Source organism: Oenanthe melanoleuca, chromosome 12, assembly GCF_029582105.1.
Source record: "Oenanthe melanoleuca isolate GR-GAL-2019-014 chromosome 12, OMel1.0, whole genome shotgun sequence".
NCBI classification, from domain to species: Eukaryota; Metazoa; Chordata; class Aves; order Passeriformes; family Muscicapidae; genus Oenanthe; species Oenanthe melanoleuca.
The window spans coordinates 204,384-230,279 of NC_079346.1; the positions used below are offsets into that span (position 1 = coordinate 204,384).

The 25,896-nt window shown below is 52.6% G+C and overlaps 1 protein-coding gene across 2 annotated transcripts in view; it reads left to right on the forward strand.

Annotated features, from left to right (window-relative positions):
- Positions 1–25,896, forward strand: part of PLXND1 (plexin D1) — a 66,916-nt gene that overhangs the window by 38,042 nt on the left and 2,978 nt on the right. For both annotated transcript variants that reach the window (XM_056501294.1, XM_056501295.1), the window contains exons 17-35: positions 1,848–1,938; positions 2,344–2,619; positions 3,528–3,677; positions 5,664–5,778; positions 6,727–6,834; positions 7,462–7,574; positions 8,708–8,815; positions 9,340–9,470; positions 9,828–10,026; positions 15,647–15,793; positions 16,506–16,662; positions 16,820–16,923; positions 17,872–17,935; positions 18,773–18,807; positions 19,861–19,965; positions 20,653–20,816; positions 22,192–22,339; positions 24,723–24,863; positions 25,670–25,744. In XM_056501294.1, coding sequence (XP_056357269.1) covers positions 1,848–1,938; positions 2,344–2,619; positions 3,528–3,677; positions 5,664–5,778; positions 6,727–6,834; positions 7,462–7,574; positions 8,708–8,815; positions 9,340–9,470; positions 9,828–10,026; positions 15,647–15,793; positions 16,506–16,662; positions 16,820–16,923; positions 17,872–17,935; positions 18,773–18,807; positions 19,861–19,965; positions 20,653–20,816; positions 22,192–22,339; positions 24,723–24,863; positions 25,670–25,744 — 2,431 coding nt within the window. The remainder of the gene's footprint in view (positions 1–1,847; positions 1,939–2,343; positions 2,620–3,527; positions 3,678–5,663; positions 5,779–6,726; positions 6,835–7,461; positions 7,575–8,707; positions 8,816–9,339; positions 9,471–9,827; positions 10,027–15,646; positions 15,794–16,505; positions 16,663–16,819; positions 16,924–17,871; positions 17,936–18,772; positions 18,808–19,860; positions 19,966–20,652; positions 20,817–22,191; positions 22,340–24,722; positions 24,864–25,669; positions 25,745–25,896) is intronic.

The window sequence follows — 25,896 nt, forward strand, 5'->3', positions numbered from 1 at the left end:
ATAGAGAGAGGGTCAGTCCCAGGTGGGACAGGGTCCTGCCAGGACAAAGGGGCTTCTCAGCCCTGGGCTGGATGGGTGTAGAGGGTGCCTTAGCTTGCTCTTGGGGTGCTCCAGGGTAACCCCAGCTCGGGAACAGAAGGTCTCACACACCAGGACTCACACATAGCTTGTTTTGATGCATTTAGGAGTGTAAAAAAAAGCCCTGGTAACTATACTGTGCTCACCTGGTGAGTGCTTTGGGGAAGCCCAGGTGGGGGCTCTGTGAGACCCTGAGGATTTTTCTTGGCAGTAAAACTGCTGGAGGATAAGATGAGATTTGTAATTTTGGATTTCAACCTTCCCTGAGGTCACAGTATTTAATTTTTAAAGTGCACTGCTTTTAGTTTCACGTCTCTGTGGAGTTCTCAGACTCCTGTTCCTTTGGATACCGTGGTGAAATACCACCCTCCTCACCTGTGGAGCTGGAAAACCCAGGGCTGGGTAGGAAATCTGGGAGGCCAGTGGCTGTGGCAGCAGCACATCACTGAAAGCAGCATGCCCAGGGGCAAGCAGGAGCTGATGGTCTGATCCCCTTGGAACAAAGCTGCCTCTCTGTTCCCCAGCACAATGCCAAGGCTGCAGGCTGTGGGAATGCTGGGGAAAGGCAGAGCCATGACTCAGCCAGGCACAGCCCCTCGAAAGCTTCCAACTGCTGAGTGGCGAGAGCTGTGTCTAAAAAGAGACAGGGGAAGAATGTCCTGCCCATGGTCACAAAGGAAACCACTGGAGTATATCTTAGTCATGTTAGTCTGCTTCCTTGGCACTTAGAGCTGTTCCCAAATTTCAGAGAAGAGGGATGGGAGCTGCAGGCTCTCCCCAGCCTCTGGTGCAGCTTGTGCAGTCTGAGTGCTGCAGCACATTGCTGGGCTGCTGACCATGAGTGCCAATAACTGCTGTAAAAATTAGCTGGGTCTGATTTCTCTTACCACATTGATAAAATAATCCATGTAACCAAAATCTAAACCAATGCAAAAGTTGTACATTAGTCTGCAGCTAGAAACTTGGATCATAAGTTCCTAGTGATATCCCCAGGCTTCAGAGAGCCCTGGGGCCTCGTGCCAGAAGTCACCATGCCTGGAGTGCTCTTTGGACAACAGGACTTTTGAGTCCTGCCTGTTCCCTGGCAAATACTCCAAACAAGTCAAATGTGATAGAGGGGAAGGGGAAGGTTGACCTAGGGTGCAGATGAGTGGTGATGGTTCTCCAGCCATTGCTCTGCCTTGTGCACATTGGGGCTGCTCCTTGTTCTTGTTAGCTGACTGCACAGTGAGAGGCCCATGTGCTGCATTCCTCCCCAACCAGATTCAAAACACAGCAACTTTCACAGTTTGATCTCAATCAGAAGTTCCTGGAAGATGCAGGATGAGGGATGTTTCCTTCCCCAAATCCCACAGTTCTGTGTGGGTTGTGCAGGGCAGGGGCAAGGGCAAGGGCAGGGATGTCTCCTGGCCATCCCTTCACGTGTCACTAACACAGCCAGTGGCAGGGTGCCTGCTGCATACCCTGGCACGTAGAGGCTGCTCTTCTGGGCACTGGGAGGAAGAGGGACATCCACTGATGCTGGAAGAGGCTCACCCCTTCCCACCAGAGCATCTACTCCTCCTTCCTTCCTTCCTTTCTTCCCTGGTATTGTGGTAGCTGTCTGGTCTCTGCTGTAAGTAGGAAGAAGACTTTGGTTGCTGGGTCACATTTTCTGCTCAGGCAGCTTGGAAACATCTCTGAGAAAATGACAGGAGGAAGATGCAGCCATCACATGCCACGGCTGCACTGTCCTCTGCAGTGACCCTCTCTTTCTTCCCTTCTCAAAGCGGGGGCAGGATCATCACCCTGGAAGGAAGAGGCTTTGGGCTGGTGCAGAACGTGTCCATGGTGGTGCGCGGCATCGGCAGGGAGCACACGGTGCGTGTCCTGGCCAGGGCTGCTGCCAGCAGCTGGGCTGGGGCTGGCCTGTGTTCAGGAGGGGCTGGGAGCCTCATGGGGCTGGAGCTGTGGTGGGGCTGGGAGCCCTGGTAGGGCTGGATCCCTGGTGGGGCTGGAGCCCTGGTGGGGCTGGAATCCCTTGTAGGGCTGGATCCCTGGTGGGGCTGGGATCCCTGGTGGGGCTGGGCCCTGGTGGGACTGGGATCCCTTGTAGGGCTGGAGCCCTGGTGGGGCTGGGATCCCTTGTAGGTCTGGATCCCTGGTGGGGCTGGGATTCCTTTAGGGCTGGAGCCCTGGTGGGGCTGGGATCCCTTGTAGGTCTGGAGCCCTGGTGGGGCTGGGCCCTGGTGGGGCCGGCTCTGAGAGCCCCCCCTGCTGCTGCAGCGCTGCCAGGTGCACACCGACACCGCCATCACCTGCCCCTCTCCCGCCGCCTCCAACGTCACGGCGGGCGCCAAGCCGGCCCCCGTGGATTTCTACCTCAATGGGCGCCTCTACACGGACGAGCGCTTGGCCCTGGACGAGGAGCTGAGCCCCGAGGAGGCCCTGCACGTCAGCAAGTTCAGCCTGGGCTACTACGCTGACCCCCAGTTCTCCACGGCCAAGAAGGAGAAGTGGATCAAGCACCATCCCGGCGAGCCCTTGACTCTGGTCATACATGTAAGAGGGCAGTGTTTGCAGCTCTGCTTCTCTCTGGGTGCTGCCAACTCCACCCTGGACAGAGCCTCAGCCCTAAATACCAGCACAGGGACTGTGCACAGGCACAGGAGACAGAAGGGGAAGGATGGGAACTGAGGAGGCAGGAGCAGCTGCCAGAATTTGGCTCAGCCTGCAGCTTCTGCATCTCTCTGCCCCAGGAGGTGCAGCCTGGTCTGGGGATCCTCCTGAGGCATGGTGCCAGGGAGCTGTGTGGGGAGGGTGCTTAGCAAGGGGCTGAGTGAAATGTGGAAAATGTGGAAAAGAACTGCAATGCCCTGGCCTGGAACCAGGCAGGTGCAGCAGAAGGGCCTGACAATAGGTGTTTATTCCTGCAGAAACAGGTCATTCATTCTTCATTTTTGGCTACTGAATTCAGCTCAGCTCACAAGGAAGTTGGGGTGCAGAAGCTGAGTGGCCTGGACAATGAGCAATAATAATTCAAAGGCCATTGTTTGCTGCAGGATATCCTAATTGTTTGCAACGTGCTCCAGAAATGTGCTCCCCCTCTCTCAGGTTTTGCAGGCGCATCCCCTGGCTGTCCCCTCTGCTGTACATCCTTCCCCCTCCCAGATGGGCACTCACATCCTTATCTTCCCTGCACAGCAGGCCCCATCAAAAGCAGATTTTTCCAGGTTCCATGAGGGGCTTGTTCATCCTCTGCCCCATGCTGAGTGAAGAATGGGAAACAGGAAAATGGGGAATGGCTTGGTTTTGGCTTTCCGTGGAGTGCTGGAAAAATGTCCTTGGTGAGGGAGAGTCTTCCCAGATCTGCAAACCAGCAGGGAATGTGGAAAGGAAAGCAGGAAGATCGATTGCAATTCCAACTGCTCTGCTGCAGCCTGACATCCTGATTTTATTTCTGTCTTTAGAAAGAGCCTGACAGCCTGGGCCTGGAGAGCAATGAGTACCAGGTGAAAATCGGCCTGATCTCGTGTGAGATCCAGATTGTTTCAGACAAAGTCATCCACTGCTCCATCAACGAGTCGCTGAGCTCCTCGGAGCGGCAGCTGCCCGTGACGGTGAGTGCTGGGCACGGGGTCCCTGCGCTCCTGGGGACCCTGCGGGAGCTGCACGGGGCACAGGGACAGAGCAGCTGTGCTGGCACAGCTGGGCACCAGGGTGCAGGGATGGGCACAAGGATCCTCTGACACCAATTCACTGACAGGGCTGTCCAGTTTACTGGCAACAATCTGGGGTGCATGAATTTATGTTGCAAACTGGAAACACGGAAATGCAGAAGTAACAGGATTTTTTGAGTCATCTTCACAGGAATTTTAAACTGGGTAATTTTAAACTTTTTTTTTCCCTTTTTTTTTTGTAAGAACTGAGAAACAGGGGAATCCCTTTGTGGAAGAAAAGGAATTTTTGAGTTTGCTAGTCTTGATGTGACATTAACCAATCAGGGCAAGTCCCCAGGAAGGAGGAGAGTCACAAGGCTGTTCAGGCTGTACCAGCAATGAAAGTGCAGCTAATTAGTCTGCTAATATTCATACCTGTGCATCCTTACTGAACCCACAGACATGGCTGGGGCTCTCTCCTCTGGCCATTCCACGAGGAGCTGCTGCCTTATCCCACATGAGAAATGGCTGTGGTGACACAGGGCAGGCACGTGCAGGGACCTTGCCTGGGTCACACTGAGTGTTGGGTAGAGCTGTCCAGCTACATAGGAGAGACTTGTCAAATGGGGTGGGAAAAAAGACTCTAAGCACACTGAGGAGCTGCCTCATTGCAGTGTATCAGAGGGCAGAGGTGCAGCTGCTGAGCTGGCATGTGGCTGTGAGAATGCAGAGTGGAGCTGCCCTGGTGCTCCTGCAGTGCTGTGCCTCCTGTCCCTGCCCAGCCCCATGTTTCTTGGACAATGTGCCAGGGCAGAGAGCAGAGCCCTCCATGTCTGGAGCCTTCCCCTGGCAGCACCATGTCCCCAGCAGTGCTCCCCTCAGGATGGAGCTCTGTGTCTGGTGGTGGAGCTGCTGGGAAGATCCTGCTTGTGGGATGGCTTTGGTCCAGTGGCTGAGAGCTGCTGGAATTTCACCCCAGTGGGCACCTTTCCCAGGGGTGCTATGTTCCATGACACAGGAAATCAGAGATTAATTGTGATTAATCAAAAGATTAATAAAATCATAAGATTATTGGAGCTCTCCCATACCTAATTTCAAGGTTTTTTCTCAAATTTCTCTCACTTCTCCTTCCTTGGGAGAAGTGAAACTCTCATTTCCAGAAGCGAAAGCCTTGTGTGGTCATGAGTTTTCCTTATCAGATGATACTGTGGAATCCTTTCATCCCAAGGGCCCAAAGAGCTGTTTGTAAACAGCACCCAGTGAGTTGCCAGCCTGTGATGTGTGGTGGCCTCTTCCCTTCTGGAGATCAGGAGACCCAAGGACTGAGCTCTAGTGGTTTGTGCTTGTTGTCACAAGAAGCAGAGGCTGGGAGCAGAGCCAGCACCTTCTGACACCCCTTTCACTGCTGTAGCCACAAGACCATTACTCCTCCATGGTCTCATTTATTTTTATTCCCTTCGTTTATTTATATTTCAAGGACTTTAAAGTTTCTTAACCCTGCTTCTTCTGGGTGGCAGCTGTACTGATTGTGGAGGGGAAAGGTGAGTGCAGCAGGGCTCCAAAGGCTGTTCAGAGCCATGAAAAGGTTGATGCTTAGTGGAAGTGATTTTCTGGTAAGAGCAGCACCAGGGCTCTCTAGGAAAAGGCTCTCTCTTCTGGGGCAGGAACAGTGGGGCCATGGGCCCTGCACTTCTGCCACCAAAGCCCTGTGGTGGTCCTAGGATGGGCTCCACTGCAGCTTCACAGCCTGCTGGGAGGGACTGGGGCTCCTGGAGCCTCACAGGTGCCCAGGGGCACAGCCCAGCACAGCCCAGCTCCCTCCCCGCAGCCTGGGAGCCCGTGCCACAGTGACTGCCCTGCTGAGTGCTGCCCTGCCTCCCTCCCTGCTCCCAGCCCCTTGGAAACCTGCTCAGCCCCTGCTTTTCCTCCCTCCTTCTCCCTCCTCAGATCCAAGTTGGAAAGTTCAACTACACAATTGCCATGCTGCACCTCGGCGGAGGAGAAACCGCGATCATCGTCTCCATTGTCATCTGCAGCATCCTGCTGGTCCTCTCTGTCGTAGGTAAGGGAAGGACCTGTGTGCTCCCAGGCTCTGGCAAGTCTTTCCTCTCTGCATGTGGAGGTGTGAAGGTGACTCTGAGTGCTGCAGCACCTGAAGCTAGTCTGGGTGCAGCTCCCTGCAGCACAGAGCTTTTCCTGGCCGAGCCCACAGCTCAACTCTAGTGCTTGGACGTGTGATATTTATAAACTTACCCTTTTCTCCAAATACTTAGTAGTTACTATAATACAAAATAAAGAAGGACGTGAGGAACTGATCTTGGTCCCAGGCATGACTGTCCCAGACCATTCCAAAGGTGCTCTTAGACCAAGGTCCTGTCACCAGGGACAAGCAGTGGCAGGTGCCTGACTGAGTAGGAAGAGCAGAGCCAGCATCCTTAGCTGCAAATCTGAAGCAGGCACATTGGTGTATGTACCTGACTGGAAGCTGTGCTGCACACCTTTGTCCTTGGACTGGGGTCCCTGCACAGAATGACTGTGCAGCAGGAAACCTGCCAGTTCACAGCAAATGAGGGCTTTTTAATAAGGATTTAATTTATTTTTAATAAAAGCTCTAATGCACCCTATTTACTAGATGCACCGCCCATGATTAGAAACATATTTCTGGAGGCATGGGAAGACTGTCAGATATGAACACTGTAATACAGGTGGTAAACATCCTCAATTCTGTATTCATTAATCAGCTGGAACACATTAATATACAGTTAAGCTGAATACAGACAGTCCAGACCTAAATTGAAGATGACAGTTACAGCATGATCATGAAATCCCAGCTGGTTTTACTTATTTACAGATAATCGACAACTGCCTGAGCAATACCAGTCTGGTGGTAGGTGTGAAACCAGCCCTGGGTTTAGCTTTCTGCACTCGTGTCAGGGAGAACTGCTGTGATCCCAGCTGCAGCTGCTCCTAAGCCCAGGTCCAAAAGGCTTGTTCTCTTCCCCTGTTGCAGCTCTCTTTGTGTTCTGCACAAAGAGCCGCAGAGCTGAGCGCTACTGGCAGAAAACGCTGCTCCAGATGGAGGAGATGGAGTCTCAGATCCGGGAGGAAATCCGTAAAGGTGAGTCTGTCTGGGTGCCCAGGAGCCACGGCTAGGAGTGGGATGTTGGGTTAGGCTTGAAGCAATTCACCTTGTGCTGTGTAGGAGATCACAGAATTATTTGCAGGAGAGTTTCTGTGATCCCCTGTGAGCTTTGACAGAGTTTGGGAATGTGGCTCAGTGGCTGAAGTGTGGCCCTGTCACTGTCCTGCTGCCTGGCTTGGGCAAGGCACTGATCTCCAGTGCCACCAGCTTCTCTGCCCTGGGGTTAATGGCCTGGGCTGTGTCAGAGGGTTCCTGGAAGGTCATGCCAACCCTCAGTGTGCTTTCCTCTTGGGTGCAGCAGAAACTGCAGCACACTCCTCGTGGAGCACTGGGAGTATTCCAGGCACCCACCATCCCATGGTCCATGGTCCTGTCCTGGGAGTCTGGGGCTCCTGGGCAGGGAATGTCTGTCAGTGCTCAGGGAAAGGTGCACAGTGTGATGGTTAAACCCTGATGTGAATGTGCTGCTCAGAGCAAACTCAGCTCCAGCCCCCACCAGGCACGGCACGAGGGGCAGAGAGGAGCTGTGCCCTCCTTCCAGTGCCAGCCTGTCTCAGCTGGTGGGGACTGGACTCTCACCATCTGCACCTCTCTTTGTGTAAGGTTTTGCAGAGCTGCAGACAGACATGACAGACCTGACCAAGGAGCTAAACCGCAGCCAGGGGATCCCCTTCCTGGAGTACAAGCACTTTGTCACCAGGACGTTCTTCCCCAAAGTAAGGAGGCAGCGCGTGTCATGGGCACCTCACTGCTCCCAGATATGTCCCAACCAGTTTGGGGCTCTGCTAAAGGGCTTTTACAGTGTCACAAAATCATTCCACTGTTATGTATTTCCTTGTCACATATTTCAACCTCCATTATCATCAATGTTGGAGCAGCACCTCCTGAGGTGTCGTACAAGATCACACATGACAGAGGCTGGTGGCAGCTGTCCCAGGAGCTGCTCTGGCTTGCCTGTTTGGGGCCATTGCACATCTCCTCTGAGAGAGCTCTCACACCAGCAGGGTGCTGGGGTCTCCTCCTCAAGGGCTCCAGTGTCACCCACTCCATTCAGCAGAGGCTGAAGGGTGAACTGGCAATCAGGGAGAGGGACTTTTTGTCCCATGCAGGGTGCCCCAAAGCATTCCCAGCAGCTCAGCCAGTCCTCAGGAGCTCTTTGGATGTCTCTGTCTCTCCCTTCATCCCTGTCCAAGGTTGGATGTGTGGTGCTCCCAGTAAATGTCCCTTGGGCACCCAGTCCCAATCTGTCTGCCCGAGTCCTTCACCAGCGCTGCCCAGACGTGCTGGTGCCGTCACTCCTGTCACTGGCTGCTCTGCTGTGAGCCTGTGTGCCCTTCACCGTGGCTGTATTTCATCCCCCAGGCAGTGCTGTTCCAGTGCTGAGGACTGAGATGATGATTTATGACTGCAGAGTGTTTCATTAGTAGCTATTACTCAGGTTTTTCAGTTATGCAGTCTCCATGTCTCTGCACACTAGAGGCTTTAAGATTTGGGCTGGTATATAAATGCTAGAGATTTAAACATTTTTCCCATCTGTTTTAAAAGTTACATATGTTGAAGCACCCAGAACTCCTCTATTTTGATATATTCTTCTGTAAAACTGTCTCTTTTGGGAGTTTTCTAGCTGTCACATTACTCTATTTGCAGTCTCCCTGCCCTAACAGCCTCGTGCTCGTGCAGACGTCTGCCTCCCCCCATCCTTGTGGTGTTTACCCATTTGGGAGGCTCTTGCAAAGTGTTTCAAGGCTGCATGAGCCAGCCCCGTGCATGTCTTTGGACTGGGTGGCTTTAGTCCCAGTGACAAGCCTCCCCACGTTACTGCCCTCCCTAACACTGTGCTTGGTTCCAGTGTTCCTCTCTCTACGAGGAGTGCTACATCCTGCCATCCCAGCAGCTCAGCTCACAGCTGGGCTCCCACGTCCAGGAAACACACCCACTCCTGGTGGGGGAATGGAAGGTGAGTACCCCACCACCAGAACCAGCTTTTGGGTGCTGCTAGCCATTAACTCAGAGCAGCACTGGACCAGCTTTGGCAGCTGAAGAAGGCAGATCTGTGAATCTGCTCTTGCATGAAGAAGTGTTTGCCTGGGATCCTTCCTGGCTTTTCCTGCCCTGAGGCTGCAGTAAGGTCTAGAACTTCTGCAAGCTGACCAAACCCTGCCCTCTTCACCTGTCCTTGTACACCCCTAATTGTTCTGTCAGCCCTCAGCTGCACTCGCTCCATCTGTCTCATCGTGGGAAGCCCCACACTGGCCACAGTGCCCCAGGTATCCTCAGGAGTGCTGAACAGAGTGGAATGGCCACTGCCACTGCCCCAGCTGTGTGTTCCTTGCAGAGCTGCTGGCTGGGTCACATAGAGGGAGGAGGGGCTCTTCTGCTTAGTCTGTGCTCAGTAGGGACATCCCTGTCATCAAGAGTGATAAAATGTGGAGGAAAACAACAAGAAGGGTTTTCTTAGTCTGCTGTCTAATTTTTCTTTAGATCCCTGAGAACTGCAGACCCAACATGGAAGAAGGAATTTCTCTGTTCTCCACCTTACTCAACAACAAGCACTTCCTCATTGTGTTTGTCCATGCTCTCGAGCAACAGAAGGACTTTGCTGTCAGAGACAGGTAGGAGCTTCAGAACCAAAAACTTGGCAGCTGGAGGAGACTAATTTATTCCTAACCCAAATCCAGCCAGTGTCTGGGCTGTTTCAGTGGATGGCTGAGTCACACTTGCCTCCACATTTCTGATAGGAATGGATGGCCATAAACCCTGAAGAGTACTCATTTAGCCTACCAGTGAGAGTGTGCAAGCTGACCTGAAGTCCTGCAGCACTGAAGGAGGGCTGGAACTTCTAATGCCATTAAGAAGGCTCATGAAAACTGTCTGAAAGACACTCTTTTGTGTGTTGGGTTTTTTAGTGCCAGTCAGCAGTTCAGCCTTGTTGGATTGGGGCTTGAGTCCTGAACCATTCTGTGTTTCAGGTGTAACCTGGCCTCCCTGCTTACTATTGCACTGCATGGGAAACTGGAGTATTATACCAGCATCATGAAGGACCTCCTGGTGGATCTAATAGATGCTTCAGCTTCCAAAAACCCCAAGCTTATGCTGAGGAGGACAGAGTCTGTGGTGGAGAAGATGCTCACCAACTGGATGTCCATCTGCATGTACAGCTATCTCAGAGTAAGAGAGCCAGGTCACCTCTGTGTACAGCAGGGATGAGGGATGTGGGGACAGCCTGGGACCTGGCACTTGCCAGCAGTGCCACTCAAATGGTCCCTAACACTTGGCAAACTGATGTGATGAATGATTCAGGTGTAGGAAAGCAACCTCAAGTTCAGTTGCTTCTCCACTTCTGCCAGGGCTTTGGTGAGCTCAGTCTCCATGGCAGGTCAGAGCACAGATCAATGTTTTCACTGTGCATGAGAAGGGCCATAGGGGAGCTGAAAAATAACCAGGGTGCTGGAAGCTTTGGGAAGCAGGTGGTTGTGTGCAGTTTGTGTGACAGCTGGCACAGCCATGCTGGGCAGTCATTGTCTGTCCCTGGAGCCACAGCACTGAGAGGGGCCAGGGGCACTGGGGCAGGGGCTGCTCCCTTCAGTGCCCACTGCTCTGGGGCCTCTCCTGCAGAGCCATCCTCATGGTTCTGCTCAGACCTGAGCAGGAGAGCTGGGGGCTGTCCAGAAGGCTGCTGGTCTTCTCTTGGTAATGAGCAGGAATATGTTTGGCATCTCAGAGCCATCAGCAGTCCATCTGCTCAGTGCTTTATCTCCCACATTTGCCAGCTCTGTTTGGAATTCCCCAGAAGAATTGAGCAATAACTTAATTGATTCCACAGCAGTTAATTGGAGGATACCCCATTTTACCCACGGGAAGAGCCTTGAAAAAGCCTTTGAAAAAATATCTTTCTCCTAAGTGTTTTCTACATCCACAGAAGCGATTCAGTATTGTCTTCATACATATTGTGATGTCTTCTGATCCCAGATGATCACTTTTTGTCCTAAAGCCAGTGGTTTTGTAGTTCATAATCTTTCATTTTAGCCAACACAGTTAGCCAGTCTAACAAAAGAAGAGTTACAGGAGTGCATGAGGATGGCTGTGCCAATGTAGCTCTGCCATCCCGCCTGTAAGGACAGAAAAGAGGAAATTAGTAATTTTTTTTTTTAATCTTCAGATTTTGTGCCTGTAGTTTAACCATTGTAGAAAAAAAAGTGCTGATTTTCCCTTTTGGGGAGGGGAGACCACATGTGAAGCATCTGATCCAGCTCCAGCTTGTGCTAAAAATGGACATTGTGCAAGAAGGGAAAAAAGAAAAAGAGGAAAGTGGAGTCTTATCACATGGGCCTGAAGGCTTGAGCACATTACAGAGCTCACAATGGTGAGGAGCTCCACACACAGCATGAGTGGGAACTGCCCTTTCCCACAGCCTGGGCTGGGGCCATGCTGGGGGTCTGTGGCCATGCTGGGGGGTCTGTGGCCATGCTGGGGGGTCTGTGGCCATCCTGGAGGGGCTGTGGTCATGCTGGAGGGGCTGTGGCCATGCTGGAGGGGCTGTGGCCATCCTGGGGGGCTGTGGCCATCCCAGGGGGCTGTGGCCATCCCCAGGGCCAGGCAGTGATGCTGTGAGCTGTGAGCTCTGAGCTGGCTTCCCCCTGCTCGTGGCCCACAGAGGGAGATGAGAGCAGGGTATGGTGGGAGCAGGACTGTGAGCTGACAGGGCCCTTTGCAGAGCTGTTGGGCTGCTGGCTGAACATGCATTTCCATCATCTGCAGCAGCTCCTTGGCAGGGACTAAGGCTGCACTCTGGGTTTGCAGTCCCCTCCCATGTCCAGCCTGAACCATGGCAGTGCAGAGCTTCACTGCAGCCTCTGTCCCAGCTCTGAAAGCAAATGGTTTCCAAACTAAAGCAATGAAGTTGTGACTCTGATATCTCACATTCTCCACAGTGAGGGTGGGATCAGAGGAGACACTGAGCTGCTCCTGAAATATAAAAAGGGAAAAGAATTGGTCAGACAGGAGTGTCTGGAAAGGAAATTTGTCCCAGGTGACACAAGCCCAGCTGTGCAATGGGACAGGAGCTTGATCCAGATCAGCAGAGCTGGCATCTTCCCCACCACACAAACGAGGATGGAGCTCCTGTGGTGGAACAGACAGCACCTCCTTCCACACGGCTGCTGTCAGCTCAGGGCTGTGATTTAAATAGTAGTGATAGCCAAAGGCCTCCCATGTGCCTTGCATTCCTAAGGATCAAACTCTGCTGCCTTCAGAGAGGCATTTCTTGGTTAAAAAGAAGGCTTGCCTGCCTGCCTGTAGCGCTGTTCTGTCAGACATGTGATGATGGGCCTGGTTTTCATTCCTGAATTATCCCCATTAATCACAATGTCTATTTGAAACAGCTGCTGAGAAAGTCCCTGCCGTTGTGCAGTGGAAAAATTCCAAGTGCTTGTATTTTCCCTTGTAAGTCAACGCTACATGCTCAAAACATTTGTTTCACATTAGTGCTCTGCCCAACAGCCCATCCATTTGTGTTCTGGGGGAGAATGGTTTGGAGGAGCTGTCTTCAGCTGGGAAGGGGCTGCTGGCCACAGGCATTCGTGGCTGCACATGTGGAGGGCACCTGAAGGATGGAGCCCAGTGCTGGGGCTGGCTCAGCTGGGAGGGCTGCTGGGGGTTTGCTGCGAGCCACGGGGGCTCAGGGCAGGGCACAGTCAGTGCAGAGCTCTGCCTCTCAGCACTGAGAGAGAGCCCTAGATGCAAAGGTCTCGACTTTGGGCTGTAGTTTTGGTGGAAAAGGCTGTAAAAGAAAGCCTTGTCCATGAGCTACCATGGTGCCATTGTGCCTGGCTCCTAACGGGGCTGGGGAGTTAAAGTAGGGCTCTGGAATTTGGCTTTTGTGTCTGGGTCCAAGCTTACCCAAGTTTTACGTGTGGGATGGAGGTTTGGTTCTTCACAGAATGCAAACAGATAACTGTCCCAAAATTAGGAGGCACTTGGGATAAGCAGCTGTTTTCTGTGCTGTTCCCATCCTAGGCTCACCAGAACATTTTGGAAATGGCTGTAGTGTGTTCCTGGGAGGACATCTATAATAATTTGTCAGAGTTGTGTTAATAGGGCAGCAACATGTGAATCCAGTCTGTGCTCTGAACCTTTTTGTTTTCCCAAGCATATAAAAACGAAGCCCTCCCACGCTCCTTGTGCGTGGAACAGTTCAAGTCCTGCCAGCCTGAACTGTGCTTTCCATTACTGCAGTTATTTCAGTGCCCTGGGTAGCTTTAAGGGCCCACAACAGTTCAGGCAAAAATGAAAATGAAGTCTCATTAAAATACATTCACAATAGGAGGAAAAAAAGGCCCCAGACTGTGTTTTTTTAAGTATTTTTTTGTCCTGAATCAGCACTGATCTCTTCTGGTTAAACTTCCTTTCTCCTAACCAGCCAAGTCCAAAGACAGTTTTGATTCCTTTCCAGATGAGTTTTCCGAACAATGCTGGAGGTTTCACAAGTTTGCCATTTTATCTCTAGTCCCTGCCTGCCAGCCCTTCTTCCCTTGCTTTGAAATTCGCTGTCTGATTAGCACTTTTGCAGATTTCCATAACATCCCACAGTTCCTGAGCCCAAAAGCCAAAAAGCCAAACAGAAATAGCATCTCTCTGGTGGAGCAGTGTCACTGTGTCCCTGTGGGGTGGCCTGGGCCAGGTCCTGCCCGTGCACCCTGCAGTGACCCCACAGTGACTCTGCAGTGCCCACCCTGCAGTGCCCACCCTGCAGTGCCCACCCCACTGTGCCAGGGCAGGGAGGTGCCCCCAGCCAGCCCCACCCGAGCAGCCCGTGCTCATTCCTACCCACAAGGGCTCCCCTATCAGTAGGACTCTCCCTGTTTAATGTTTTTGGAGGCACTGCAGTCCCCTTCGGCTGGAGCTGCCCATGGCAGGGATGGGCAGGCTCCAGAGCCCCACCCTGAGTTTAGCCTCGGGTTTGTCCCTGCTGCATGTGACACAAACAGGACTCCTGGCAGCATGGCCAGTGTCAGAGAGTGATGACCTCGTGTGCAGGGCCAGCCAGGGGTGTCTTGTGGTTCTCAGTGTGAGGGCAGTGGTACTGCAGCCCCAGGGGGTCTCCATGTCAGTTTACCCCCTTCTTATATCTGCCTTCTGTCTTTCTCTCCAAAATGAACTCTTTGTGTCTTCTGCACATTCTGCACTTTTTGCAATCCTCAGCTTCTCCACTTCTTGCCTGCACACCTTCCTCTTCGTTCTGGAAGCCTTCCTGCATTGCAGCACCCAGAGCCTGCTCTGAGCCCCTTTTGTGCTGCCTGCTCAGAGCAGCACTGCAGGGATCATTAGGCCCCTGCAGCAGACCCAGAGAGCTGCCTAGTGCTGCTGAAGTTGCCCCTGCAGAGGCAGTGAGTGCCCTGCTGGCACAGCCAGCCTGTGCCCACTGGCAGCCCTGCTGCATCCCCGACCATCAACCGCACTAAATGCTGCGCAGCCAAACTGACACCCAGCTAATTGCTTTAGCAATTATAGGACAATTAGGATAAAAGATCCACCAAGTTTTAATTAAAAAGCAGATTGAACAGGATTTAGCAGTTCCTAGCTGACAAATATCAAAGCCATTGGGTATCTGTTGTGTCGGCAGGCTCTCAGATGGCAGGGCTGTGTGCGGGGGGAGGCTCCGAACACAGAAATGTGCAGAATTTGCACTTGCCTCATTGGAAGGAAATTGAACGTGAACATTAGGGAGAATGGGATGTACTCTAACCCTGAAGAGTTCCTTAAGAAAATAGCTGAAGTTTCCCTTGCACATCAGTGCAGCAGGCAGAAGTGGATCAGAAATTTGGCATTAAACTGCGTAGCTGAATCACATCACCAATAGATGCTCCCTGTTGTATTTTTCATTCTTGCTACAGGAGTGCCACAGTTCACCCCTCTCCCATTAACTTAGGTTTGATGAATGTAAGGAGTTAAATGGTGTGTTTGCTTGCTGTCACATGGGAGCAGCCTGTTGACCCTGATGCTGTGTTTTGCTGTGATGAGGGCTCTGCTGTGGTATGAGAAGTATGAATGCTGGTTCCCAGAGCCACAGGCCCAGGCTGTGGGCTCACTCCCAAAGAGTTCAGTGGCAAACCATGCAGTGCAGTGAGAGGTTCAGCTGACCAGGAGAGGTTCATGAGAAAGCTGGGTGCCCAGACATCTGTCCTTTGATTTTTGTATCATCAGCCCTGTCTTGTCCTGCTGAGTGCAGCATGTGTACAGTCTGCACCCTGTTAGACTGCAGTAAGCATCTCTGTAGCACAGTGTGCTGGGTTCTCCCTGTTCCTGTGTGATTCACATGTAAATTAATGCACATTTGCATTTTGCCGGGTATCTCGTGTGCACATCCCCGCTCAGCACAGCCATGCATATGTCCCTGTCTTCTGAGCAGCAGCAGCTCTGCCCCTGAGGCAGCACGGGCTGGCTCAGCCCCATGGTGCATCCCCAGCTCTGGTGCTTGCTGCACAACTTGGCTGGGCTGTGTTGGTGCTGGCAGTTACAGCAGCCCCAAAAACGGCCTGCGGCTCTAGCTGGCTGCTGTGTCCTCTTGTCATGTTGCCACAAGTCTGAAAACTTCTGAGCAGCCTCAGAGGGAGGCAAGTGGAGCTGGGAGGTGATGGCTCCCACCACCTGTTTGCAGCACCTGGGGTGGAGTAGTCCTGCACCTTCAGGCACCTTCACTGTCCCCACAGAGCCCATCCCTGCTGCACTGCTGATGGACCTGTCACCACCAGGTTCAACCTGCTGACTTGGCTTTCTTTCCTTTCCCCAGGAGACAGTTGGAGAGCCCTTCTTCCTGCTGATCTGTGCCATCAAACAGCAGATCAACAAGGGTTCCATAGATGCCATTACAGGGAAGGCCAGGTACACGCTCAATGAGGAGTGGCTGCTGAGGGAGAACATAGAGGCAAAGCCAAGGGTGAGTACCCAGGTTCTGGGGCTTCCCCAGAGCTGGCTGAGAGGGAGATGCTGTTCATAGCATTTAGGTCTGCACAGCTGGTGAGAGGGAGAAGGCACCCAGGCAGAAAGAGGAGAGGGTTTCTGCTAGAAAGGGTTGCTCTCCTTGCCCTGCAGCTTTGGGCTGTGACTGGGGCAGTGGCTGTGCCTCCCTGGTCTCTGTGCAGCCGTCTGTGGCAGCCTGTGGGCCCTCACAGCTGCCTGTCCCACTGTCCAGGAGCTCTCAAGGGCTCCAGGCATTGCAGCAGACCCATCCTGCAGCAGGCTTGGAGCTGGTTTAAGCAGTGGAGCATGTTGCATCAAGCAGAGGCTGAGCAATGAACTTTGGTGGTCCATTAGTCACCAGTTGGAGCCAAGCAGCTGAGGACAGGGCTGGTAATGGGGGCTGACCCCTCCTCCTGCCTCCTGGTGGTCAAGCCCCATTAGCAAGACAGCAGGAGAGGGGCTGCTGTGCTGCTCCCTGTGTTCTCCCAGCTTGGTCAGCAGAGCCCTCAGCCCCTGGGGCTGTAAATCAGTGCTTCTCAGGCTGTAAAGCATTGATGGCCACATTAGTTCAGCCTGATTTCCATCAGCACAGGGCCAGGGCACACCAGCCAGAGCTGTGCAGACACTGCAGCATTCCTGGGAGCCAGCAGAGCCAGGCAGGTCATCCCTAACACAGCCTCTGCCTGCAGAACCTCAACGTCTCCTTCCAAGGCTGTGGGATGGACTCCCTGAGTGTCAGAGCCATGGACACAGACACACTCAGTCAAGTGAAAGAGAAAATCCTGGAGGCCTTCTGCAAGAACGTCCCCTACTCCCAGTGGCCAAGGGTGGAAGACGTCGACCTTGGTAAGGAGAGGTGCATGGCAGCAGCCAGGCTGTAAAACAGGGGAAGCACTTGAATGGTGCAGCAGCTGACAGGAGGGCAGACACCAGGACAGCCATTCAGCCCTGGCCCTGCCTGCTTCAGGCTGGGGTCCCACTCACCTCTCCCCTCTCTGCTCAGAGTGGTTTGCCACCAGCACCGACAGCTACATCCTGCGGGACCTGGATGACACCTCGGTGGTGGAGGACGGCAGGAAGAAACTCAACACGTTAGCACATTACAAGGTAAAGCCATAGCACCAGGGCAGCCCTGCCTCCTCAGAGCCTGCCTGGCCTCCAGGGCGAGCTGCAGCTCCCCTCCAAAAACGGGATCATCAGCAACAAGCAGAGAGGTTGCCATAGCTCCGTGAGAGCTTCCAGGGAATAGACATCTGCCCTGGCGAGAATCTCGTTAATATTGCAACACACAGAAACTAATTAACACTCTTCATGCAAAACAAGTTATTACTGACAACAGAAAGAGGAGGGGCAAGAGCTCTTATTCCCAAGGGCCACCAGCCTGGCTGATCAGTATCACAGTGCTCTTGAACCACACTCCTGCTGGAATTGCAGCTACAACTGTCAGTGCCTGCCCTGAGAGCAGGGGCTGGGGAGACCATCGAGGAAGTGAGGCCAAAAATATGAGGAAACGTGGTGAATCAGATTGTTTTCTTGACTGTTTTTCTGTTTAAAATTAAATGAAACCAGAAATATTTAACGGTTTTCATATTCCCTGGTATGCCTGGAAGCACAATCCCCACTGGTCTGTAGCTGTGCCTGGAAACCAGAAGTGGAGCTGAGTGCTCATTAGCGTGGTTATGGGGGTAGCAGCCCTGCTGCTGGCACGGTGCCCCTGTGGCACAGGGGCTGCCACCACTCCCTTCTGTTTGGGGAATGGCAAACCAGCACCTGCATGGCCAAATTCTCCTTCCTCTTCCAATTACCTGGTGTTGACATCCAAAAATGTCTCTTAGATATGTATTTGCCCAATTCCCATGGGGTTTGAGAAGCTCACTGTGTTGTAACTGTATTGAAAATTCCCTTTGGGGGCAGGGGCAGGGCAGGGCAGGGTCAGGGGATGTTTGTGGCAGAAGCAGACTGCACCAGCATCCCCAGCTCCTGGGATCTCCCCAGGACCAGGGAGGCACTGATGAGGCTCCCATCATCAATGTGTGTTCTTCCCTTCCTGCACAGATCCCTGAAGGGGCATCCCTGGCCATGAGTTTGACAGACAAGAAGGACACCACGCTGAGCAGAGGTAACATCTCACTGCTCTTAGGAATGCTTTCATTCTCAGAGGGTTGTCCCTAGCTGGGGGTGCTGGAAGATGGGTGCTGGGGATGCAGTGGCTCTAAACATGTGCTATCCAGTGTCCTCCCTCTGCCCCATGGGGCATAGGGTGCTCTCCCAGCCCTCAAGGTGTTTGAACCTTCCATCTCACAGCCTCATTCGGAGTTGGCATCCAATCTGTGCTAACAGAGTGAGAGAAAGGAATAATCTGAAACCACTTGGTTGAAAGAGTCCCCTTTCTCACAGTTACATTTATTCAGTCCTTTGCCAGTGCATTTCTAGGTTTCAGGCTGTGTGGAGTGAAAACAGAGTAAGAGAGACAATCCACATTAAACAAGGATTTTCAAACCCTCTTTCCAGGCTGCCTCCAGAGAGCCTGGCTCTTCAGGAGTGCTTTCCTGCTGTGGCAAGGAGCTGCTTGGGGCTGAGCTGCCCTGATGCTGAGGCTCAGGATAAGCCTGGGAGCGTGGGGCACAGCAGGGCACAGCAGGGCACAGTGGGGCATCACGGTGCAGGAGTGCCCCTGTGCTCATCCTGCCACTGTGCCCTCTCAAGGCTCTCTCTAAAACATCCCTTGGGAGACCTCAGGTCCCCCTTAAAGTGCCTCCTAGGGTACTTGCCACAAGCCCCATAATGCAATAAACAACCCCAAAACAAGGAGACACACTGAGATCACTTGTGGTTGAGAACACCAGCCTGGTGTTGGGGTTCTTGGGGTTCAGGTGCCTCTTAACATGGAGGTCACCAGTGGAGGTGGATTTCAGTCCCCCTGACTGAGCCACTGTGTCTCTCTTGTTCTTCACAGTGAAGGATTTGGACACTGAGAAGTACTTCCACTTGGTAAGTGTCCCTTTCCTGGCTGCAGGGATTAGGGCTGCATGTGATGGCTGCTGATACTACCCTAAATGATGTCTGTGGGCTGTAGTGTCAGATGTGAGGAACAAGCTGCATCAGGGCTCATTAGTTCTCTTTGGCAGGGTTCAAAGAGGCACAGGAAGGTGATCTGTAGGTAAGCTTGATCTGTAGATAATCAGAGGGACACGGTAAAGAATTACAGGGGTGGCAGAGAAGCTGCTGTGTCCGATGGAGCTGCTGGCAGGCAGAGAGCCCGGGGGTGTGTCAGAGCATGGCATGGCACAGTGGCAGTGCCAGCAGCACTCCCAGCTAGCCACCTGTGGCACTCCTGGCATCCTGCCCAGTCCCCAGGCTGGGCAGCGCCAAGGCTGAACGCTGCTAAAAGCTGCCCTGGAAAAAGCTGTTATGGACAGAAAGCAGGATTTTATAGCCTGGTTTGAGGGGCTTCTTCTCTGCAAGCCTTTCCATGCTGAAGTAGAAGCACACATGCACACACACGCAGAGCAAGGAGGGAAAGGGGATGGGAAATCAATGTTCACGTGTGAAACGATGTCAAGATGGACTCCAGTTGCTTTCTTTGTCATTACAGAGAGTAATTCACTAATTCACTGACCTGACCAGTGGAATATTCATTTTTGTTTTGAAAAAGCCAGCATTCCTACATACTGTGCTTTTTCCAAATCCAAGCGAAGCTGGTTTCTGCAGCAGCTGTGTGCATGGCTGCTGGGAGCCCGAAGTGCAGCCCAGACAGGACTGTGAGAGCCCAGGGGGGCAAGCAGGCCAGTGTGCAAGGGGAGATGGGTGGGATCATTTCCTTCATCTAGGCTGAGAGAGGCAATAAAGAGCACATGAGAAGCAAATGTCAGAAAAACTGAGTATTATGGATCACTTTTTAAAAGCCATATAAGAGTCTGTTTATAAAGCATAACTGCTTTTTAATTTAATTTTATATGCAATTGAAATTCTATGCTGAAAGGAAAATTTTGTATAACACTTCCAGGGCAGAGTGCTCTGACCATGTGCTTTATCTGGACCCAGGTTCTCCCAACTGACGAATCAGTGGAACATAAGAAGTCCCACAGACAGAGCCATAGGAAGAAGGTTCTTCCAGAGATCTACCTGACACGGCTGCTGTCCACCAAGGTAGGAGCTGGGCTGCCCTGTTCTTGGCAGGGATTGTTTGTGCTCTGGAGGGAGGAGGCTGCTCCAGGGAACGAGTGCTGCAGGGCTGGCTGCTCCCTGCAGGCAGTGGCACCCCTCTCTGCACGGCTGCAGCAGGTTCAGTGAGGCTGCCAGGCTCCTTGGGGTGCCTCCAGCTTCCCAGCTCATCCCTGCTGCTGTGCAGTGGATGGACTGGGGTCTGTGCAGGCAAGAGGGCTTGAGATGCATAGATGAGACCTGAGATGCTGCTGGGGCAGGAGATGGAGATGCTCAGCTGTGGGAGCCAGAGAAATGTCTGTGTGATCTGAGGTCAGATCTGGCCCATCTTTAATCTCAGCATGGTGTCTCCCTGAAGCAAAGATCACAGGGATGGCCAGCAGTCTCTGGTCTTCTTTGTCTGTGGTGTACTGAACAAGCACAGATGTGAGATTCCAGCAGTAAGAAAGAAAATCTTGGTGCCAAAAGAAATTAACCCCAAATGCAAGTTTATTCTATCACTATCCACAACCAAACTGTTCCCTCCCTGCTTCGGCATCCCCTCTCTCTTCTGACTTGTCCATCTGGCAGCAAAGGGTTTCCCTGGTGAGCAGCAGTCACAGCCCCTCTGCTGCTCTCCTGGGCTTGGGTGCTGCTGCTCTCCCCAGTCCCCACTGTGTCCTTGTCCTGCAGGGCACACTGCAGAAGTTCCTGGATGACTTGTTCAAAGCCATTCTCAGTATCCGGGACGACAAACCACCCGTGGCTGTGAAGTATTTCTTTGACTTCCTAGAGGAACAGGCAGAGAAGAGAGGGATCACAGACCCTGACACTCTGCACATCTGGAAGACCAACAGGTTTGGAAAAGGAAATCCTTCTTTTCTTCCTTCCATCTCTTGGGAGCAGCAGCTGCAAAACCCTGGTGTCCTGGCCTAATCATTAGGTTGCTAAAAGTAGAAGAGGGACTTGGAAAACAGGGAGGGTGGAAGAGAGAGCTGTGAAAGATGAAGCCAAACACAGGACTGGAGAGCTATGAACAAATATGAAGCCCAGGGGAACAGTGAGCTGAAAGAAGAGGCATGGGCAGACAAAGGGTAGAAAGAGCTGGCACACACAAATAATGAAAGGAGAAATAGGATGATGGGAGACAGCAGTGGTGTTAGCTGCAAGCACTGGAGATCTGAGACAGAGTCCAAGACCATGTCAGGTCTTGAAACGTCATGGAATTTTAAAACCAGCATATTTGGATCCTTTTCATTTGTTTTCTGCCTTTTCAGCCCTTTAGCAGCACTTTTCCTGACTTGGGTCTGTAGCCAAGCTGAGTCTGCAGGGTGTTCAGGGGACTCTGGGGGCAGGTGCTGTGACAGTGGCTGCTGGTGAGCACCACAGGGGAACCAGATGGAGTGGTGCTGAGGGAATGAGCAGCAGGAACGGGGTGGAGGAGCCAAAGTGAAGGGGAAATAGTGCAGGAGAGAAACCAGAGGGTTTAAATGAAAAGAGCAGGCTGCTTGGAGAGAGTGTCAAGGAGAGGCTCAGCACTTTAGAGACTGTGAAGAAAGGAACTGTTTCCAGCCCAATTTGTGAAAATTAAAACCAAATTATACTGGAGAGCAGGCATGCAGATACAACCATTGGGCAACAGATTTGCCTGCCCTTTACTACCTTCACTGGACTGTAGAGCAAAGACTTACAGTGGCTTTCACCTCTCAGCTGCTGTGGAGGGTAGGAAGGGTGGCCAATAGACTGAAGCTGTATTGTGGCCAAATCAGCAGTGAAATAACTGAAGGAGAAAATGATGAGAGAACAGAAAAAAAGAGAGATGAAATGTGTTTTGTGGGGCCAGGCTCACTATCAGAACCAGATGATGGTTAGTGTCAGGAAAGAGGGAGAAGGAGATGACACCATTGCTGCAAGCAGCAGCAAGAGGGGAAGCCTGACTCACCAGAACCACATGGGCAAAGCTGCTGTGCCTCTCTGGCCTGAGTGCTGGGAGCTGCTGAAGGAGCAGGGCATGTGTGTGTGCCACTGACAAAATGTCTTGAGGCTGAAGGTGTGTCCCTGCCCCTCCATCAAGGCAGGTCTGTTCCAGGATGATGAAATAGCAGAACACATTTCTTCAGCTTTCCTCCCTACTGCTCCCTTTCTATCATCGTCTTTCCTGCATTTCCACCCCTCTTCCTCTGGTACATAAAAACTCATCTCATGTGTGTCCCTGGATCCTTCCCTTTGCAGCCTACCACTGAGGTTTTGGGTGAACATCCTGAAAAACCCGCAGTTTGTCTTTGACATTGACAAGACAGATCACATTGACGCCTGTCTGTCCGTGATTGCCCAGGCCTTCATCGACGCCTGCTCGCTCTCCGACCTGCAGCTGGGCAAGGTACATCCAGCAGGCTCCTGCTGGGGCCAGGCTCCTGCTGGGGCCAGGCTCCTGCTCAGGGCTCTTCCTGGGGCCAGGCTCCTGCTCAGGGCTCTTCCTGGGGCCAGGCTCCTGCTCAGGGCTCCTGCTCAGGGCTCTTCCTGGGGCCAGACTCCTGCTCAGGGCTCCTGCTGGGGCCAGGCTCCTGCTCAGGGCTCCTGCTCAGGGCTCCTGCTCATCCCAGCTGCAGCCAGTGCTTGGGCTCATGCAGCTCAGTTTTGGTTGTCTCCAGGGATGGGTTTTTCCCTCCCTTCCCCACCCCTGTGCTCAGGCTTGAGTTTGAAATTTGCCCCTTCTCTGTCACAAGCAGACAATTGATTTCTGCACAACCTCTCACCCAGGAGAGAAGCCCAGGAGGTGAGCCAGACCTCTGAGAACACAGGCTGTACCTGTCCAGGGGTCACAGACCAGGTCTGGCTCACCTAGAGGTGTGAGGCTGTCCAGGGCCATCCCAGTGCCACTGTCCATCAGCAGACACTGCCACAGGTGGTGCTCTCCTCCCGTGTCCATCCCACTGTGGCCATGCCCAGCCTGGTTGGAGTCTGGTGGGCTCAGCACAGCCCTGGGGGAGCTGAGGCTGCCCCAAACAAACCAAGACTGCATGAGCCAGGTGCCATGTGCCACCCCAGGCCCACACAGCCCTGCAGGGCTGGCCAGCAGGAAGATGTCCCATGTGCATATTCCTTCTCTTTTCTCCCACTGCCTTGGCTGAGCACAGTGCTGACATTTGAAACTTCCTGACATAAATGGGTTTTATTAAGAAATGCTGTAAATCACCCCCCTGCCCCCCCAGCCCAGAGGCTGATGGTGACAGTGTGTGACTTGGGGGACACCCTGCAGTGAGGGGGTGGGCGCTAGACCCCCAGCCCCAGAGCTGCAGGAAGCCTTTGTTGGGAGAGGTTAATGCTGGAGGAAGATCTAATGAGTGCTTGATTTTTTGTTTGTTTGGGTTTTGGTCTTTTTTTTGCATGTGTTACGCAACACCTACAATTTGTCCTTGTCAAGTGGCAGATGAGGGGAAGAGGGGTCAGCTGGAGTCAGACAGCAGATGGAAACACTTTTCTGGAATACAATAGTATAAGTGAATGAATTGTTGAATAATGTGGGAAGAATAAATCCTCAGCATAAAAATCAGCTTGCATGTACACGCAATGTATCACTGAGCATTTTCCAGGCTGGATTCTTCCCTTGGTTTCAGCACGTTGCTCTCGATACTGCAAATATGAGAGCAGGCTCAGTCCATACATCTACAGTGCACAAGCAGTTAATAAACCATTTCTTGGTAATAGAGACAAATCAGACACAAAAAATAACTTAGAAAAGAGGCAGCATGGTTTTCCTTTGTGCTTCCAAGGGAAAAAAGTAATGCTATGAGCAGGCTTTCTGTAAGTTGGCCATATTCTCATAATTCCTTATCACTGGGTTTGAAAATAAACTGCTGTGGGATCTGGTGCCCGTTTCCTGTTTCCCCTGCAGCATTAGCCAAGCTCCAGATTGCAGCAGCAGATTGGAGTCACCCCGGGCTCCCCCATTCCTGCCTGACAGAGCCAAGTGTGCTGCCCGTGGGCAGAGCCAGCCCCTCCCTCCCTTCAGCAGGACCCCCCTCTCCACCTGTCAGAGCACTGGGGAGAGTCCTGCACACAGTCTTGGGGTGGCAGGACATGGTGATCTCACTCCCTTTGGTGTCCCCAAGCCTGGGGCCATTCCCCTTGGGGATGCAACCCGAGGCTAGTCAGCCAAGTTCATTCCTGGGGTAATGATATCAGGAGGGCAGGATTGCCTGAGGTTAAAATTATTCATGCTGTGTTTTCAAGGAGGGCAGCAGGGTTGTGCCTCCACTGGAACACCCCAGTTGTGTGACTGGGAGGTTAAGGCTGCTGTGTCCAAGCTGACATTAATCAAGAGAATTCAGTATTCTCCATTAATTACTTTACGTGCACTCAATTTAGGCCAGGCAGGCTGGATTAGCCAATGCAAAATAAATCACAGCTACGTGAAAAATCCAGAAGCAACATTTCAACTGACGAAATTCAACTTGTAGTTGTCTGGCTGATGGATGTTCAGCTGGTGCAAGGGCAGCAGGATGGTGCTGTCTCCACAGGGCCATGGTGCCATCCACAGACCCTGGCTGTGTCTCAGCCCTTGTGCATGAGCTGTTTGTGCCTCGGTGCTGCCCGGCCCCACGCTGCTCTCTGGCCACAGCTGGCCCCAAAGGCAAAGCTGTTCCCTCACCAGCTGTAGCTGAGGTCCCTGTCTGATGTCAGTGCTCTGCTCAGGCAAACAGGAAAAGGTTTTCAGCCAAGAGCAGCCCAGGGCCTGAGGTCAATGTCTCCCCTCGCTCTAGGACTCCCCGACCAACAAGCTGCTGTATGCCAAGGAGATTCCCGAGTACCGGAAGATAGTGCAGAGATACTACAAGCAAATCCACGACATGGCCCCTCTGAGCGAGCAGGAGATGAACGCCCACCTCGCCGAGGAGTCACGGGTAGGGCTGCAGAGCATGGGCTGAGCCTGCAGCCCCAGGTGCTGCTGGGGCCTGGAGCAGCAGGGGAGCCACATGGGCTCAGTCAGCTACTGCTTAGATGCTGGAAGGAGCACTCAGGAAAGCGTATTTTGCCTGAAACTTCCACACACAAACTTCATCTGACCTAATTCCAAGCAACTTCAATTACTGCCAGAGCTGCAGTAAACACCCATGAGTTTGCTTGAGCCTAACTAGCTCTGGCACCATTGGGAGTTGACAGCAAAATTCAGTGCCAAAATCCAGGAAGTTTGGACATGGATTTCTGCAGTCCCACAGCCACCCAGCCAGCTGGCTCCCAGGCACAACTGCCAGGACAGCCCTGAGTCCCAGGCTGCCACTGGCAGCCAGCCCTGGTACCAGCCACAAGAGCTGGCAGCCACATTCCAGATCAGAGTCCTGCCAGCAATGCACCGCAGGATCCTCAAAATCAAACTTCTCCCCAGGGTGTTTTAGCTTTGGGCACCAAGCAGGGTTTTTCTGTTGATACTCTGCAGTGCAGCTGATGTGCTGCCTCCTTCTGTGAAATGGCTTTGGGCACACAGGGATCTGCAGTGCTGCCCAGGGTGGGTATTTACAGCTGGTTTTGAAAAGACCAAGATCTATCCTGATGCAAGCAAATGTACCTTCCTTAAAAATCCAGCTGTGACAATGTGACAGTAAAGTCAACCACAATCTGTTTTCAGTGTGGTCAGTGCCTGCCGGCCGGGCTGGAACTCACATGCTCCATCCTGCTGATATTCTCCCCTCTCTTTTCTGTCTTTATTAAGAAATACCGAAACGAGTTCAACACCAATGTCGCCATGGCTGAGATATACAAATACGCCAAGAGATACCGCTCCCAGGTGAGTGCCTTTTACAGCTCACGCTCTGGGTGCCTGGGAAGGGAGGAACCACCTCTGCAGTAGCCCCACAGACACCTGCATCCAGTCCCACAGAGCAGGGATTATCAGGGTGTGCACACCTGCAGTACATATGTAGTAGATGCAGATGCACC